The sequence below is a fragment of the Empidonax traillii genome, unplaced genomic scaffold (genome assembly GCF_003031625.1).
Source record: "Empidonax traillii isolate 1590-97213 ecotype Southwest subspecies unplaced genomic scaffold, ASM303162v1 scaffold855:size277195, whole genome shotgun sequence".
Lineage (NCBI taxonomy): Eukaryota > Metazoa > Chordata > Aves > Passeriformes > Tyrannidae > Empidonax > Empidonax traillii.
Genome location: NW_020956048.1, coordinates 9,014 through 29,463, shown reverse-complemented (window position 1 = coordinate 29,463; position 20,450 = coordinate 9,014). Strand labels below are relative to the sequence as shown.

The 20,450-nt window shown below is 34.7% G+C and overlaps 1 protein-coding gene across 1 annotated transcript in view; it reads right to left on the bottom strand.

Annotated features, from left to right (window-relative positions):
• LOC114067057 (cadherin-18-like) overlaps positions 1-19,814 on the bottom strand; it is a gene marked incomplete at its 5' end in the record, with an annotated part of 33,258 nt that extends 13,444 nt beyond the window's left edge. The window contains 3 exons of the mRNA XM_027902239.1: positions 773-890; positions 7,604-7,725; positions 19,678-19,814. Coding sequence (XP_027758040.1) covers positions 773-890; positions 7,604-7,725; positions 19,678-19,814 — 377 coding nt within the window. The remainder of the gene's footprint in view (positions 1-772; positions 891-7,603; positions 7,726-19,677) is intronic.
• Between the last annotated feature and the right edge of the window lie 636 nt (positions 19,815-20,450).

The window sequence follows — 20,450 nt, the reverse complement described above, 5'->3', positions numbered from 1 at the left end:
TACATACAAACAGGTATAAAAACAAAAACACACAATACAAACACATACATACACAAAAGCTCAAGAGGAGAACTCAGACAAACATTTAAAGTTTAATCTTATTTCCATCAGATTGCAAAATGCAATACTCAACCAAAAGTAAGTCTAATTTAGGTTTGGGTTTTGGAAAGATTGGTTGGTTTCTTGGATTCAAGAAATGTTTGGAAACACTTGGTTTGGTTATTCTGAAAGCCATTTTCCTTCTGGGCCTATGTGATATGAATTTCTGATTGTAATTTTCAGGCACACTTTGTTAGGAAAGGCATGAAGCAATAGACTATCCAGGAAGCACTGAAGGACATGCTCTTGATGTCATATCTGTAAAAGTAAGCATGAATTCCAATTTTTATGCCCCTTAAATTTTTATATTCTCCTCCAAGCAATAATTGGCAATAAACTTGACAGTACCCAGTACTCTACTTCACCTAGAAGTAGGCTAAATAGCCAACATCTTTTTCATTTATCCACTTTTTAAAAAACATTCCTGAATGTATGAAGGACAAATGTTAAAATTAAGTGGAATATAAAATAAAATGCAATATCTGTTTATTTGTAGTTTGCACTATGTTGTATATGCATGCCCTTGATATCTGAAAATTCAGTGATGACATACTACAGTTTTCCCTTTCTGTCAAGAAACACATGGAAATTCACATGGAAATTGTTCTCTTCAGTTCAGACATCCCAGACTGAACAGAGATCCATTTCTTTGAGATTTATATGTTTGATTTACCTTCATTGTTCCTTAGAGTAAAGTTGGGATTCAAAGAAAGCCCTTCATCAAGAGAAAAATGGAATCTTGCTCCATTTGCAGAGTTATCTTTGTCAGTTGCAGTGATAGTCTGAATTACCTGAAACAAAAATTGATAGTGAATGTGTTGAAACATTGACTTGACCCATATGGTGTCTGACCTGATGCTCAAGCTTACCTTTTTTTTTAATTTTCTACTTGGCTGTTGCTAAATTCAACAGATGAAACAACTGGGTCATTAGCTTGATTTCTCTGGCATGAAATATTTTAGAAACCACACTTCACAGTTATATAAAAACATCTAAAGGATCTATACTTTCTGATGTTTTGATATGCTCAGGACCTGGTACAGAGGCTATCACCATCGGCACTGCATCCTGATAACTTTGCGAATTATGTCTTCAGCTAAAGGTTAGTTTTTATGGAACCAAAAGGCAGGATGAACCAGGAGGTCTATGTGAAGCATCCTCTGCTTGCCATCATAATAATTAGATGCATGTCAATATTGGTTAGGAAAAATAACTATCTAAAACGGCAGGTGTATAGTGGCAGGTAAATATCTATCTATTTAAAATTCCTTTAAAAACTCATTTTAAATTGCCAGAGAACAGGAAAAACAACAGCCACTCCAGGGTTTAGTTTGGTTTGCCCAAAAAGGATCAGAACTAGATCTAGCAACAACATATGAGAGAGGTATTTTTGAAATGTAGGGCTTTGACTTCAAAAGCCCTGGTGGTTTTTAATATTTACTTTCAACTAAAATTGATCTAAGGTTTTGGAATGTGCGACCAAACATCATTTCTACTTCTGCTTTGGTTTTCATGCTAGGTCTTAAAACTCAAGTGCTAAAGTGTAATCCAATAAAGGTTGTTCTTGTGATATAGGCAGTGAAGCCCATAAAAACTGCTGCACAGAGCTGACAGATATCCTGAAGGAAATGTAAAAGGGGGAGGGAAAGTGCTCTTTTCATGAGAATTTTTCTCTTCAGAGTTCAGCTTTAGTCTGTCTGGACTGAACCTGAAGCATAAATGGTACAGGCTCAAGTGGTTTGGTCTGTTTCAAAACTGAAAGACAGCACATCATTCCCTACCTCCCTACCTTCTCACATAAGAGCAGCAAAACAAACACATTTTGAAGCCGTGTGTCGATTTGCACTGGGGCAGAGTCAATTTTCTTCACAGTAACCAGTATGGGACTGTAGGTTTGATTTGTGCTGGAAACAGTTTGGTCCCAGAATAGTTTTGATATTGCTGAGCAGTGTTAGACAGTGTCAAGGGCTTTTCTGCTCTTTGTATCACCCCACTAGCAAGAGGATTGGGAGTGCAGAAGTTGTGAGGGGACAGAGCCAGGACAGCTGACCCCAACTGATTCAAAGGGTATTCTAGACCATGTGGCTCACATATAAAGCTGGGGGAAGAAGAAGGAAGGGGGGGGGGATTTTGGAGTGATAGTGTTTGTCTTCCTAAGTCATTGTTGTGACGTGTGATGGTGCCCTGCCCTCCTGGTGATGGCCAAGCACCTGCCTGTCCATGGGAAGTGGTGAATTAATTCCCTGTTTTGTTAGCTTTTGCTTTACCAATAAACTATCTTTATCTCAATCCATGAGTTCTCTCACTTTTACTTTCCCGATTCTCTCCCTCATCCCACTGTGGGGGAGTAAGTGAGCAGCTGCGTGTGGCTGAGTTGCCAGCTGGAGTTAAACCATGACAACTCAATAGGGTGTAATGCTTATTCTACTTACTATATACAATAAAGTACATTTTATTGACTAAACACACATGAGACAATAATATTTAGGATGGTTACCAAGAATATTTTAAGAGTTTGTCATAATACTTTTTGCTGAAGTGTAGCAGAGTAAGATCAATCTTAAACAATTCTCAATACCTATAAGTGTTCAGTTTACTAAAGTCAAGGCAATATTGGCTTAAAAGTTTGGCAAAAGCTAACTGTTCACTACTGAATTTTGCAAAGGTGGCAAAACTGTTAGTGAAGCTACCATGTAGAAACAGAGATACAAGATTTTCTTAGCTAGATATATTTAGTTCATAATTTTGAAAAGGTATGAGCTGAGACGAGGCAAGGGAAGACAAAAAAAAGGGGTGATTTAAGAATATGTTCAAAAGAGTCAATTTCTGTTATTATTCAAATAGTAAAAATACTGTTAAATGTCATTTGAGCTGTAAAAACTTCAGATAAGACCATAAAATTATATTAATTTATGAAATATTATTTTAAAATCCTCAAAGTTGTTAATCAGAGAAATATAAGTCAATTTGCTGTGCACATTCCACTTTTATTTGCCAGCCTAGTAGACAAATTTTTGTGGTGTTGTCCTCTCCTACATAAAACATTCAGTGACATTTTAGAGAATCTTGCATCAATAGCATGTGGAGGAGCCCAGCTGGTTCTGGGCTCTCAGTAAACTGAGATGTCAAAGATGGAACTTCTTACACCTGGCAGAGGGTTAACCACGGACAGTAGGACTGTAACACAGAGTGGGTTTCCTGTAAAATGTTAACCTATTGTGTTAGGACATGTGGCTGTATGTCCAATCAAGAGTTGTTATGAAGTTGTAAACCAATGCTGTGTGTACATGTGTCACCCAGAACCAGCTGAGCTCCCCCACAAAAGCATGCCAAAGAAATACATTTAATTGAGGCTTCAGTGTCACAAGACTAGTTCAAAAATTATTTGGGTTTAAGACTAACTTTATAACTCAAAATATACTGTCTACATTCCCTAATTTCACACATGGAAATTCACGCGGCCACAGAATTCACCCATATATGTAAAAAATATAGCATCAGATGTTATATAAATTATGCTTTTCCATGTAGAAAATAAACACTATGTTTAATAGGACAGATCAGAACAATTTTAGAGAGCTGTTTTTAAAAAGGAAGTTCACACTCTTTCAAAAAAGATTTATAAGACATTCACTCAGAGGTAAGAAACGAAATATGTGTCCTCTTGACACTGAAATGTACTGTTAACCCTTTTCTGTTTATTTTGCCAACTACTTAATAACCTATTAGCAGACATTAACAGGCACCTTACCAAAGCTGATTAAAATAAAAATGTAGACACGTAATCTCAGCTGCGGTAAAGCTCAACTGACAACACTGATAGAATGAAATTGAAAGGTTATGTTTGTTTTTTTTTTTCAAGGCAAGACTTGGCAACATAAGGGAATTCCAAAAACTGAGGAGACCTAATTACAGAGGACAGAGATCAAGTGTTAAATTTTCGTCAGATCCTTTTTTAGAACTGCATCAATAAGCAAGCAAATATGCACACGACAAACATAAAGTAGAGGCATTCCTTGCCATCTAACATTAATTTCCTTGGTGGAAGACTGCAAAATGTCATTTTCCTATACTGGCTAAACTTCACAATCATTCACAAAATCAGTATATGTCTAAAAGTCAGTATTCTCCAAGTCTGAATGTGATTTAAGATAAAATCAGACCTGCTTTATCGACTTTAATATATGATATCTACCAGGCTTTACCTGGAATCTGTTGTAGGTACCTGGTCTATATTCTCAACAATACAATTACTAAGGGACTAAAGCTGTCAGTACATCATGGAAGTAATCATCTTCTCATATGCATTTTCTCCTTCTCATTCCTTAGGAGTGGTCATTTAAGCTTAAATATAAAGCTCTTAAGAAATTTTTAGTTCGGATTTTTGTTGTTGTTGTTGTTGTTTGATTGTTTGGTTGGGATCTTTTAAATAAAAAATAGAGTAGTGGAGGGAAAAAGAAGCAGGAGACAGAGGTTCTGCAATTAGGTGATACTTGGATTCTTTTCATAGAAGCCTCCTCTGATAATAAACAAGCAAAGACAAAAAGTCATCCAAAGACAATCTACTGGTTAGCTTATCTTTCACATAATAATTTCAAAATAGATGTAGTGAGGAAACAAATAAGAACTCTTACAGGACAGTGCAGAGCTGGAGCCCAACTTGAAAGCCCTAGTCAAGCATATGTTCCCAGCGGTACAGAGTATGTTCTTTAGGGATAAATCTTTTGAAGCATTCCCACATGATAAAAAACTCAGAGTAATGTTACCTTTCCAGTGATTCAAAACCACCCAGTTGGGAATGCTTTTTAGCATATGGTACACTTGCCGTGTTCTGCAATCTCTGTTTATTTGTCCCTCTCTAATATTTTTGAACAGTCTTTTTTTTTTTTTTTTCCCTTAGACTAGATGGTAGCATCTTCTGAGCAAGATCCACGGACTTTTGAGTTCCGTTTTAGTTTTTGTATAGTGCAATAGTGTTACAATTTTTCTGAAACCTTCTTGTGCAATGCAAATAAAAATAGTGCATGTTATGTATGTTCTCTTAGTGTAAGTATAGTACGCCACGCGGGTCCAGTCTTTGACATTAAAGGACTGCTTGTAGAATCCCTCATGGTAGCATTAAACTACCATGTTACAGAACTATGGAGTCATTCTCACTTGCAACGGTAGCTCAGAGAGAAATACAATGCTGACCCAAATAGAGAGAGTAACTGCTATTGTACCATGTGAAGATCTCTCTCTTATGTTAGCATTTGTAAAACTACTATTGGAGAACTAAAACTGCTAGAAAACATTAGCTACTTACCAGCAACAACATCCCTCACAAACAGCATTTCTGAGCTAGCTTCACTGCATGCTCAAGCTTATTATTGGTTATAATAATTTAATATTTATTGCTAAATTATATAATTTAAAAAATACCATAAAAAGTTGAAAGCAATTGTAATTTATGCTTATGAGATTTTATCTTTCCCCCTCCTCAATATTTTACAAGTTCTAATTCTTCTGTATTTGGCTTTATTTGAGGTTTTCAGAACACTATTTTTATTTTATAAGGATTTAATAAGAGACATTCAGTTAACAGACAGACCGATTTAGATTTTCCAGGGCTTTGAAGGAAATCTCTCAATAACAGCACTGAAGAAAGCTATGCAGTTATTAGATAAGAGGAAAGGTCCTTGTGCATATACTTGCTCAAAAGACATAGAGTCTCTTCTGTAAATTGTCTATTCCACAAGAAGAGAAAATCACAGAAATTTCCTGTTTATGTTTGGCCATTTGTTGGTCAATATAATAATAAATGTCTTACAGAAGTATGATTATCAGCCCACTCAATCTACTTATGATACTGAATTAATCAAGGAAGAAGAAAGAAAGGGCTGACATCAAAGACTTTCCAATACTCAGTAGTCAGACAAAGACAGGTGAAATTAATTATACTTAGACATAAAGTCTTAACTTCACATACATGATGATGATCTCTGAGCTGACTATTACTTTTAATATTATTGGTGTTATGGCAGGCATTTTTTTTGCATTCAGTGCTTACTAGTGGTTAAAAAGCAAAGCCCCTTTTAGAAATTGCTGTGAAAGTACTAAAGAGCAGAGATCATCATATACTATGAAGCATAAACTATTACAAGAATTATAAACTACTGCATACCTGCATCTTGAATCTTGATTCCCCCTCAAGGTGAATAGAGAGGAATTGGAAAAAGTTCAAAGGAAGAAAAGATGAATGATCGAAAGTCTAAAAGGGCTCTATCACGGCTTGTCCCAGTTAAGAAGGACTCTTCAGTCTGGACAAGGGATGGCTAAGGGGCAATGCGCTAAAGATTTATGCACGGCACAGTGATAATAAACAGGGATCAACTGCATTTTCTCTCTCTCCCTCTCCCTCAAAGCAAGAACTGGTAATCATCAATTGAATACAGCATAGGAAGATTTAAAAGAAAAAAAAAAAAAAGGTGGTAGGTCTTATTGAAGCATCCAGTTAAACTGTAAAATTACAAAAGCTTATGCTGACTGTGGGAAAAGCTAGGCAGATTCATATGCCATTGTTATTAAAGGATTATTAAAAACACAGAAACCACATTTGGGTCAGGAAATGATCTGCTAGTGATCTGAGACGAGGGAAGTTCTTGGGTAAGTATCACACATGCTTGCCATATTCTTATACTGCTCTTTAGGTGTCAGCTTTTGGACATTGTTAGAGTGAAGATAACTTTGATCAGGTAATAGTCAAATGAAATATATCATTTTTATAATCTATGCTTTAAAATTTAAGAAATATGCCACTATGTATTTATGTGCACTGTTTTTAAGGATTTGATTAAAAAAATGTTATTACTCATAATATATTCTTCAGGGAAGATATGAGCTCATAATTGAAACATACAACCTGTGCAATAATGCAAAACTAGCATAGTGTGGTGAGTAAAAACTCACTCTACGCAGAAAAGCAAAGACACTTGGTAAAACTGTCAAACCCAGGAGAGCAGTGAAATGCATTGATCACAGGAGCAGTGGCTAGAATATGATTCAGCTATTTACTCTCATTTGAACCCTCCCCATGCTCATAGTTGTGATAAACTCATTCAACATCTGTTCTATAATGACCCTGCATAGACAAGGGCAGTCAACCTTCAAAAAATTAGGGTTCCAGTCATGTTTGCGAACCATTTCAGTGAGCTTTATTTGAAACCTTGCTACTATTTGGCATTTAGATGAGAAATGTTAAATCTGCTTCATTCACTTTGTTTAGGATAGTGGCTTGTCAAATTCTATCACTTATCTGACAAGATTAAAGTTTTACTTGCTTTTACAGAAGAGAGTTTGGGTTCTCTTTTTGCAATGACAAGAAAAATTTTCTCCCTTCGTCCTAATACAGTTAAAATGAAATCAAAAAGAACTATGACATGTTCCCCAAATCAAACTTCTGACATGTTACATTAACAAAGTAATTGTTCTTTATCACTGGGACAAAGATAACTGTGAGAGTTACCTGACCAGGCTTTGCATTTTCACAGACGATTACATCATAATCTCTGGCAAGCTCTGGAGGATTGTCATTGATATCCAGGATTCGAACCCCAACTGGAACGTGGCTCACTAGTTCAGGATTGTCTGCAAAACACACAAGGGTGTATTAAGCCCTTTGAAGTACTCAATATTCCTTGACATCCTCAATTTAAAAGTGGTTTATTACAGAAATTTAGGTAGCAATATATTAAAATACGTTTGCTGTGCTTCACTAACTGTTTTGAAAAAAATTGTAATTAAAAAAAGTGGGAAGTATGGTATGAGTCCTAAGTCACTTAAGTCAAATGCAAGTTATGATCAGTTGCTTTGCAATGAATGTGAAAGTGTCACCACACTACTGAATTAAATATAATGCAAAAAAAAAAAAAAAATCAAAGCATTTATTCTTTTTCACAGTTCCTTAAAGAGTTGACAAAACAAAATACAAACATAATAATAAAATATGAATGCATAAGCCTTTCCCAAACTTGAGTTCTGGTTTTTCACAAGTTATTATACTGTTTCTCAAAGTAGTTACTGGGTCTTTTTTTGCAGAAAGAAAGCAATGTCTAAGTACCAGTCTCTCAGTCTATGACCTGTACTTTCATGAGAGTTCACCCTCAGAAAACTTTCTCCCTCAAAGAAGCACAATAAATAGAATCCTTTCAGTGAGAATACACTTTCCATGACAAAATGGAAAAAAAGCCCAACAATTCTTTTCAATCCATAGTGCCCTTGTTCTTACTTCTAAATAATAGGTAATTTTATTTTATTGAAAGAATTATGCATTTAAACTTTTTATAATTAACTAATATACACCTTCTGGTCCATATAAGTATCAATTAATTAGATGACAAACTTCATCTGCCATGCACCAGTTAAATGAGACTATCAGTAGAAGATAGCAAAATCAACTGTTCAAATGCAATAAAATGCAGTATCACACACTGACATATTAAAAATTCATGTCTCTATGAGTGCTCATGAGAAGCAAAGGCAAAAAAAAAAGAGAAAAACATTAGTAGTCTAAATCTCATTTGTCTTGTTTATTTTGATAGTAATTACATCATGCTTCTGTCAAAGAGGGTCATTTGTAAAACACCTTATTTTTGTCACTCCTTTAGTATTCTCTGCTCAGAATTCTGGAAAGCATTGATTAGACATATACTTGGCTTCGAAGTGATCAGTGATCTAGGCTTGCAATGAAAAGATATTTGAGAACGTTGAAGTTTCTTTTGTCAAATGGAGAGATCTATTTCTATCTTCTCTGTTTTCACATGGGATGCTAGCCAAAGCGTCTAGGGCTTAGAGGTTCTCTCCAGATTTTTCTCATCGTCTTTTGAACTAATATGTTTATGTTCGCCTGATGATTTCACTTCATTTTGGAACTTAATCAATTGTCCCCATAAAATGGGAACTGAAAGGAGATCAAAAAAGTCAACACAAGACTTGACAGATAACAGAAGAACCTCTATTCCCATTAACATTAGCATTAGAAGTTAGAAGAACTGTTTGAACAGTTAGAACACTCAGAAGACATTTACAGACTTGCAAATTCTATTTTCTTGCTGAAATTTTCCTTAAATATTCTTATTTTCAGCTTTACCCTGAACCTATGACTATCTTTGTAAGAGGTAAACTAAGGGACTAAAATGGGCTATCTCAATTGTGTTCACACATGACAGAGGGTTTCTATTGTTATCCAGAAAATACCTTTAGTGGTAAACTTTGAGGAATGTTAAAGTGCTGAGGATACGTGAAGTGAAGGTGAGAAAGAATGACGCTTTGCTGTCCACTAAGGATTTCAGAGAAGGGAACCATTTATCTACTTTTGCTCTTACTACTGAAGGAATCAATCTTCTCTCCAGGAGATTCTTTGCAGTATGATCATTAACACAAAAATATGTTTGTTTCTTTCCTGGAGGTAGGTCAAGAAGCTGTGCAGAACAGCATAAGCAGTAGAGATTTAATATTTCTTACTGCTCACTTAAATATAGCTTACAAATGATTTAGGTAACTTCCTTTGTCAACATTATCAAACAATGCAATCACAAAAATCCTGTAATTATAATTACAGAACGTGGTATCTAGGGCTAAAAGAAACTTTGGTTTTGACTATTTGTTGGGGAGGTTGTCACACGTAATTTGTGCGATTTGTGAATTAGAAAGTGGTATAAATGAAAGGAAGGACACAATGCACATAAAGAGCACACAAAAGCATGGAAAGGAGATAAAAGGTGGAGATCACAGTAAAGGGTTAAAGAGGAACAAATTCATTTTGGAGGGTATTCAAAACTATAATGAAGAATTTGAGGATTTTAATACTAGAGAAAACTCAAAGGAGTTTTAGCCAGAAGCCAAAAAAAGGCGGTGATTATCAGGTAATCATAGGATCACTGAAAAATCTTAGTTGAAAGGGACTTCTGGAGGTCACTGGTCCAGTCTCCAGCTCAAAGCAGTGCCATCTTCAAAGGTACAAGGGGACATAATACATCTAAAATGAAGGGAGCCAAAAAGCAGGAAGAGCACAGGGCAGAGGGTACCAGAGATAGAGGACTGCTCTTTAGGTCTGGTATGTTAGAATAGTCGCTGTGGAAGGAAAAATCAAACTTTTTAGTCCAGTGTGAGGCAAAAGGGTAACTATTTTTGTTTCAGTAGAGTGTAGCCGACCTCTTTGCCTCACCTTAAAGATGTCCTTTTGTATGCCAGTCACTACTACCCAGACCAGTCTTACTCTAGTCAGTTAGATTTGCAGTATTTTCACAGAGAGATTTTATGGAGATTCAGAAAGTTTACCTTTATTTCTTCTGCAGCTGCTTTTCAGTATAAAGAACTTATAAATACCTCACTAGTTTGAAAGAGTTCTTAACACACGAAGTATTATTAGTATCTCTCTGGAAGCAGTTATATCACGGGATCACTGACATTTGCAGGCAAATTTCCATACTGACAGCCTGCTCACTACAAAATGCTAATAGGGACAGTATTAACACCACTTACAAAAACAGCCTGGAAGATTGTGCATATAACATAGATTTGTATGCAAGATGACAGAACAGTTTGTAGTGGGGGAAGAGAATGAGAATGAATTGAAGCATTTACAAGTTTTTTGCTTTTTTAATTTTTCTTTTATGTTTTGGTTTAGGGAATCAATATAAACTACAATCTTTTTCAGGTATATAACTCCCTTATGATCTCCAAACCACTCTAATAACTGGCCCTATTAATAGTACATTTTTGTTAATTAGACATATTTCTTGCAGCAGTTTGGCAGATTTCCAGTTTTAAGATAATCAGTGCTGACATAAATTTCAGGCCTGCACATTATAAAACATTCTGTGTCCTATTAGCATTATGCCTCTAGAGCAGCTTTTTCAAAGTGAATGTTCCCTGTTTTAAGGAGTAACTGAAGCAGAAACATTGATCTGATTCACCTATGCTAGATAGTTGCTTTCTTATGCTTGAGACTTTTCCCAGATTAGATTTTTTTGCAGTATACTAAAAATCTGTAAAGTGAATTAATTTCATTATCAGATCCTCCACTGGTGAGTCCACTGTAAATTTACAGAAGACCCTATCAGCAGCCAGTTTGAAGCCTCGAATCTTTTATTAGTTTCTTCAGGGCCAACTTTAAAATCCCTATTTAAGAAGAAAGCTTTTTTAATACAGCTACTGCTGTGTGATATTTCCTTTTCATTCCAATGGCTTTATGAAAATAAACTCTACCTAAATGATTCTCAGGATAGAGGTCTTGAGATGAATAGTCATTTGTGGCTTTGTTTATTTGCTTTTTGTCTGTTTCATTTTCTTTTTTTGTTTGTTATTATGGTTTTTTGTTTACTTTGGTTTGTTTTTTTTCCTGGATTGGTAGAGTTAAACAGTTATGAACTATTTAACTATAGTATACAAACCTCATTTTGACATCTTTTCAAGACCGTATGAGGCAAACCAATGCATAGGAAATTACCAACTAACTATCTGTACCCTTACTTTTTAAAGAAAATTATAAAGAGCTCATCACACTTCTCTAATAAGGATTAGTTTTAACAGATTAGAATAATAAACACAGATCTAGGAAGGATAAAATATACTACTGAAACAGATCTAAAGTGATGAAATAATGTCTAATATATAAGTGACTATGGCAATATTCAGAAAATACTGGGTTTAATTCAGGATGGTGTACATGTGATAAACTAAATTTTCTGGCAAGTTGAAAATTATGCAAAACCTAATAATAAGTGTAATTTTATAGTCTGCTTTTTCAGCTAGTGAGTATTCTAAATATTGTTACCAGTAGTTGGTTAGAAAATATTTTTACTTTTTTTTCTTGTAGCAAAATATAACTTTTCACTGATGAACACAAACCTAAAGGCACTGCTCACTTCTCTTAGATCATGCTAGTAGTGATAGAAGCAGCAGCTACAGGAGCAATAGTAATGATTGTAGCACTGCAGCAGACTGAAAACATTTATAGCTCTCAAGCTGGAAACCCCCTCTGCCTTAATGCAAGCAAAATTCCGCAGCTCATAGATGATGTTGGTGCTCACCTCCAAATAATCAGTGTATCACAAAATATACTGGTTCTGTGGCCAGAAATGTCTGTTTTGAGACTCAGTTACTGATTCACAATGCCATGCGATCCCAAAATCTATACCGACCTTGGTAATCAAAAAAAGCTGTAGCCTAGCACCATCTTCAGATGACAATATAGGAATATTTTCATCATAGTTTTCCCCAAAGAAACAGAGAAAAAAATATAGCATGCTTAGAAGTCAATAATCAAACCAATATAAACAGGGAATAAATACCAAAATTGGAATTAGAAGCATCACTTCTTGAACTAGCTGCCTTTCAACAACTATTGGATTTTTTAAATAGTTTTGTGTAGGCTTTCCTTATCACATTGATTAGTACATTTAAAAGAGTGGCAGATACTGCTATATCCACACAGATTTTAAACACTTTCAGGGATAGCGATTCCACTGCTTTCCTGGAGAACCTGTTCCAAAGCTGGACCACCCTGTCAGTGAAGAAACTTTTCCTAATATCCAGATTAAATAGCTTGAAATTATTTCCTCTTGTCCTATTGCTTGTTACTTTGGAGAAGAGATCAACCCTCATCTTGCTGCAACCTCCTTTCAGGCAGTTGTAGGGAGCAGTAACATCTCCCCTGAGCCTCCTTTTCTTCAGGCTAAATTGTTGGACTCAATGATCTTAGAAGTCTTTTCCAAACTTTATGATTCTATGAATTCATATTGTTAAGAATAATATCCAGTTTGTCACTACCCCATGACAAATACAGTCTTAAAACTCAGACATTTTGGTTTTTAAAATCTACTTTAATCCTTTAATCTGTTTAACATTTAGGGAAATACTTTTGTGACAGATTCTGTTTCTTGGAAAAATAATGTAAATATTATCAATACCAAAACTCTTTCTGAAACTGAGCTAGCAGGCAGAATACAAGTGAGGTCAAAGACAAAGGATGAATGTGATTTTTTTCCTGGTGAAGGCAAGGTTTATGATAACAACATTATTTCTGCTTCTGTAATGTTTTTAATAATTGCAAATACAGCAAAACAATACATTCCCTGTTAATGTTCAAAAAATTGATTCCACTATTTAAGTCTATTCTCTATTGTTAAAAAAACCTGCTAGTTTTGAAGAACAAAACTGAGACCAAAAATCATAAAGACATTTTTCATTTTTGTAAGAAAAAAAATTCACTTCAAAGAAAAACTGAAACATAAATCTAGGAACAAGCTCAGCTTGTGCCTCAGAGGGTTAGGAGGTTATAACACTGTAATTAGATTTCATTCTTATAGATACTGAAAAGGGAAAATTTTCTAAAAATTAATTATTTAACACAAGGTATTGGAGCTGGTCTTGATTATGTAGAAAAAATTAAAATTAGAAAATACTTCTTTTATAAATTCCTGTTATTTTCTATTTTTTTCAATGCTGTAGGCAGGGAAGTTATTACTCCATAGACTTATTTCCTTCATGCAATGCATATGTTGTTTTCACAGGTTTCAAAATAAGTGGAAATGAATTGTGTATATTTGTCTTGTCATTCTACTTCTTGTAATATAAATCAGTGTGCCTCTTAATAGCATTAACAGGGATATTGTTTATACTTTCCATTTCCACTCTAGCTTGAGTTCTCCTTCTTCATATGACAGTCTCAATATATTACCAGGAATAATATATTTTAATATCCTACCAAAATCTCAGTAATGTCTTTTCAGCTACCATTCAACCATAAAATGTGAAAAAGAACTGTCAAGCTCTTCTCATGAGTTGCTGTTCATTAATGGCAATATGAGTTGGCAATATCCCTGTGTTCCTAAGGAAAAGATATAACTGCACCTCACTATAATTATATACTTCATCTGTTTATTTGATGCAATTATAGGACTTTCACTATTCTATTCATTCAAGATGTCAAGACATTTTATATTTCACTGCTACAAATTAGTATTTGTCTTTGTACATCCTATATTCATTTGAATTGTGTAACCATATATTTCTGTCATTGTTTTTACCAAAACTTACTGATTAAAAAACTGCTTATATTATAATTAGAAAATGCATTTTAATGCTTTTTATTCTAAGTCTTGCAAACTAACTGTTCCAAACTCTTATTCCTGTGAACTATCCTGTCTTTTCACATATTTTAATTCTGAACAGGGTTTGTTGGCACTCTAGAAAAATATGTCTGAAAGTTATTTCTTTGAATGTTTTTTTGTAATGACTGGTTTTTTTGTGGTATCTTTTCAATATCACATCATAAGGTATTGCATATTTTGTCAATGAAACACTGCTCTAACTCAACACTTGGCTATCTTTTTCCCTGAAGCTAGTATGAAGAATATGCATGGCATAGTAAATACAAAAGATGTATCAACAAAGACAAATATATTTGCTTTGTGGTTTTTTTCCATTATCTGTTTTTGTCTAATACCTTGGAGATTTCTGTTTGTTTTGTTGTTTGTTTTTTTTCCTGTAAAATCAATTGCATAATGAGGTCTCTTCAGTATTTTGATTTCTAATCTATTGCAGTATCAAAACTCTGTAAATACAGTATCATTTCATGTGGTCATTTTTCAGTCTCTCTTGATAGGATTTCTTTAAGTCTGGAGGATGTGACAGAACCTAGCAGGAACACTGTTATATCAGTTCTCCTGTTCTCTGCAGCCTCTCCACAGCTTACAAATTAGGAACTCTTTATTGACCCTTCAAAGACAAGTTTGTGTGCTTGTCGTATTTAATTTGGTCTTTTAGGTAAATAAAAGGAAATTATGTGCTTTTCCGTTCTCAGCCATTGCAAACCATTCTGGAGACATTCAGGAACACCATAACTCCATCACAAAACTATTGACAACCTAGTAAACCCAGAAATTTTAGATACTGGTATGCTTTCCAGTTGCATAAGAGAAATGCATGAAAAATTCCCAATAGAAAGTGTCTCTGAAATTTTTGAAACATGAGCACTTATTTTGCTTTCAAAAATTGTGTTTCCAATTGCAAGAACAGTTATTATCCATCTACATGTCCAGTACTTTATGAATTCCAGCTGCCTTTTGATCTTAGCATCCTCTGAAAGCCATATCTAGAAGCTGGGTTGCTCCATGTCTACTTAGTAAATGCTGAACACAGGCAGTTCTGGTGTTATAAATAATATCTAAAAGGAATTTATGACTAAGTATTCCTTGCAACATTTCTAAACAGAAATTTCCAGCGAAAGCTATAATCCTCACTTTGATTCTCACATCAAGATGTTCTCCTAGGCCTTCAATCACCAGTGTTTATTTCTCTGTGTGGCTTTTATTCCTTCTTCTTGAACTTCAATGATACTATTATTTGTCTTATTTTCAGCACTTCTTTCAAAAACTTTGAAGTATATGTTTATTTTTCTAACTGAAATTGGCTTTGGCACTGGCAAAAGTCCATCTATTTGCATTTAGTGCATTTATTTTCCATTTGCATTTACTTTCTCTTGCAGTTACTATGATTTGGGGTTTTGCTGCTATTGTTGCTTTTGCTTTTGTTATCAGCACTAATATATGCTTGAAAGAAACCTTAATGGAATCACCTACAATTGTTTTTAAAATCACTTGTTTTCTTTGAGAATACATCACAATTTGTTGTCTTCTCCACATTCAAAACACAGTTCCCAATATTAGAAAATCATAGAATCATTAAATTTGGAAGGTACCTCGATAGATCAGCAAGTCCAAGTCTTCTGCTTAAAGCCAGATCAACTAGTGTACATTATTCTGGCCTATGTCCAGTTGGGTTTTGAATATCTCCGAAGATGTAGAATCCACAACCTATCTAGTGACCTGTCCCAATTTCTGATCAGTCTCACAGTAAAAACATTTTTCTTATTCCATTTAAATGGAATTCTCTGTATTTCAATTTATTGTCTCCTGTCATTTCACTGGATACTACTCAGATGAGTCCTTCCTCATATTAGTTAATAATTATTTAAACACACCCATAAGCTCCTTCTGAACCTTCTCATCTCCAGGATGAACAGCCCCAGATTTTTCAGTCTTTTCTCCTATAAGAGATACTCCAGTCCTTAATGATGTCATACCCCTGCACTGGACTTAGTCCAGTATGTCCATATCTATTTTGTACTGGGAGCCCAGATCTGGACACTGCATTCCACACACGGCCTCATCAGTGCTGTACAGAGGGGAAAGATCACCTCTCTCAACCTGCTGAAATCACTCCTTCTCACACAGTGCAGAATGCCATTGGCCTTTTCTGCCACAAGGGCATATTGCTGGCTCATGTTCAACCTTCATCCACCAGGACCTTCACACCCTTCTTTCAAAAGCTGCTCTACATACAGCTGGCATTGCATGTAGACTGCTGCACAGGATTATTCCCTCTCCAGATGCTGGACTTTGCATTTCCTCCTATTAAACTTCATGAAGTTTCCTGTTCACACATTTCTCCAGCCTGTTGAGATCACTTCCTAGTGAGTGATATTATTACAAAGAATTGCAATTGACAGATCCTACACCAATCTCTAAAATAGCTCAGCCTTAACTTCTTCCACTTCCAAAGGGACAGCCATTTACTATGACTGTATTACTTTCCTCTAAACAAGTCTATTATATTTTCCTATTTTCATTACTCTTGTCAAAGACTTGTACAAAAACCTTTACTAGAGCCAAGCAAATTCTATCTCCTCCTTCTTTCAAATAGACTTATATATGTTTTTCCAAAAAATTCTAAAAAAAAAAATGAAATGTGAATAATTCTATGTAAAACTGTATTTTAAAATACCACTACTACTACTCCTACTACTCCTTGCCCCTGCCCCAGACATAGTTTGTAGATCCTACAATATAAAATACAGTATACCTTTATCATCTTATTCTCTAATACCACAGGTATTAGAGGAAGTTCAGGAAGTACCAGTACTGAAACACTCAAAGCAAGAGCTTCTGGATACCAAAATCCCACTCTTCATCACTGTATGCTGTTGTTAAAGAAAAAAAGGATTGACAATTCATTCTTATAGTAAGGAACTCTAGTGTGCTTTAAGAAGTAGCAGTATAAACAGAAGGAACCCATTGATTATTATATCAGCATTACTCCCACAGAGGAAAGTGGTAGAATTTCCACTGATTTCAGAGAGGACACATGACCAGTGCAGAGTGTATATCACATACTGAGAAAAAAAATTAAAATAAATGTCCTATGGAAGGTTCAGAAAGAATAGCATGAGGATATCATACATTTGAGGGTAGAAATATGATGCTGATTCTAAATTTCAGTTATGCAAAGTAAGCCTAGCTAAAAATAGCTGCTGAAAGGATGATAGGTAGAAACTGAATTCTATAAGTGAAATGTCAAGGGAGAAAAACACTTCAACTACAACCAATGCTTTATTTCTGTGGAGCACCTCTTTCTGAAGCAGTACAATCTTTCTGAGCCTCACAGGTTCTGCTATGTTCCTGGAGAAGCAAATGGTGTCAGAAGCTGCAAATGCCTTCTACCATGATAGAAAAACTCGAAGACTCCCACTGCTACAGCTAAAAAAACACTATGGTCATAGCCTTTAACCTATTTTTCAGCTTTAGTCTTAGTTCTGCAATACCTTGTGTATGGACTTTAAAGCAAATGCCATAAAAGATTGTGGATATGGGATAGCGCTTAAAGTAAGAGCTTTGGCATTGTTGCACCATACATATGCTTCTTGCTCCACCACAGATTCAATTACTAGTTTCATAACAGATTTGGAAGAGTACAACAATGTTGTAACTTTCAAATTACTGCAGATAAGAAAATGGCTGAAGAAGCAGATGCAAGAAAAGGCTGCCTGTTATGTGAGTCTGTCTGTCATCCATCTCTTCTTCACTACTATCTCTTTCTTTCTTCATAGCTGAATTGTTTTCCCAACTGATAGTATAGACTTACATATTTTTCCAACTCTATCAGTAACAAAGGCAATGAAAGGGAGAAAAAACTAGATCTATATTTTCCTGTAACAAGTTGCACCTGGAACAGAGAATTCTAAGTCCCTTAAAAAAAAAAGACATATCATCCTCATTATTTATTCTATTCTGTATTAGTTATAAACATAATCCTCCTTTCTCCATATTATTTTCTCAGCACGATACATGTAATACCATTCTTTTGATTATGTGAAATAAATAATGTGTAGGAACCTATGTTTAAGTTTTATGTTATTGAGATTTCTTTCTGCAAAATAATTACATTTTAATGGCTACCAAAAAAGGAATCATGACTACTCCTTTTTTCAATATCTCAATGTAGTTTTCAAATCTTATTTCAAATTAGTACTTACTGTTCACTTGCTTATAATTAGGCTTACATTATGTTTTATTTCATGCTGCACTGAAATAGCACTATATATATGAAGACACTGATAAGCACACAGAAGTGTCAGTGGTTACCTTTTCAAAGAGCTAACCATAAAACTCTAGATTTTATTGTTTACTATAGAAAAGTACGTAGCTCAAAATGTCATTTTAGTTGTGAAAGTAGGTACAATAATAAGAAAAAATTTGTTGTCTTTATAAAATATGTTCATGCCGTTTATTCTGTAGCATATGCTAGTGATCTAGTGGCACAACATATTACATTTTAACCCAGAAATGCACAGATGAAAGAAGACCAGGCTCAAAAATATCAGTGACATCTCTTAAAAGTAAACCTTGTATTTTGTTATATGGAAATGATGGAATATACACACATAGAAAAAAAAAAAAAGGAAAAAATTATATCATGTATAGAGTTTAGCAGGGCTGAATCTATTGATCCAGGTTGGGATTTTTTTTTCTTCATTTTCTTTATTGAGTTTTTTAATTTAAAATTTGACTGTGAAAAAATAAAGACACTGTAATGAAAAAGTCAACTGAAACGTTCTTTAAACTGTCCTTGCCTCATGTAAAAATATTTATCTAGGACTACTCAGCCAGACATTTTTTGATTATTGTAGAGCATATCTGAGGCAATCGAAATTCATCAAAGTTAGGGGACTTGCAAATGTACTGGTAAGTATTTGTTGTATCTTTACCTGGTGATTTGCCTAATTAAAGGCCAGAAGTATACCCTGATAAATTAACACAGGCATATTAACATCCAATTTGCTAAAACAGTTCAATAGTAGATACAAGAAACAAGGATGAATTTCTCAGACAGTACTATAAAGTGTTAACTTCGGAGATGTAGGAACTATGAAACACAAACCAGATAAGATATTAATTTTAGGACACTGAATGCTTGGAACTGTTCCTGGGTAAACTGGCTGCCTTCTGTTACATACAGAAAAACAGGGTAAATTTACACAGGTGGAACCACATAGGCATGGGGCATTTTGTTTACTTGTTCTGTAGATTTAGGATATTCACACACACAAAAAAACCTCTCCTTTATCCAGACTGGCTAAAACCCCAATGGTATTAAAAAGAACATAACATCTCAAGATGGTGTTTCTTAAAATCTGAAAATTATTATTTTCCTTTCTAAGATTTATGTTTAATACTACATGCCAAATATATTATTTACCTATCTCAGAAGCAGCCACTGTGATGTTGTACCAAGGTGTCTCCTCTCTGTCAAAGATCTTGGCAGTCTTAATGGTCCCAGTACTAGCATCAATGGTGAAATACCTATCTTCTTCTGTGTTATGATCAATGAAATATCTATGAAGAAATATAACAATAAATATATACTTATTGTAGTATATATAATCCAAAGTAACAGAAAGTTACATAAGAATATAACTTTCAAGCTTTACAGTCATAGACATTTTTAAAAACACCATAAGAAAAAGAATCTATATTATGAAGAAACCCAATGCAACACCATATTCCATTTGTTTCATATTGTTTCATTTCTTTTGATACATAATAAGGCTTCCAGTGTGAGTCACCAGGATATAAATTGCTAACAGGTAGTATTTTACACAGCAGTATACAATCCTATCAAAGGTAAGAGAAACATGTATTTTGACTAAAAATCATGAAATGGAAAAGCAGAAAAGAAAACAAAGAGATATTAAGACATTATTTTTCTGCTTATTTGCTTGTCACTGCAAGCCCATGTGCTCAGCCCTGGTACCTGTTTTGAAGTACGTCTCTCTGACATGAAGTCGATGACATGATGGCACAGATATTTTGAACATAACCATTAAAGAGACTAATGTCAGAAATGGCTGGTTCTCAGAGATGCGATTGACACTACACTAGAAGCAGAACTATGCATCCCTGCTTTATAGCCTTGGATTCTGAGCACTTTGCCTGGTAGAGAAAGTAAAAACCTTGAAGTGGGTAATGGAA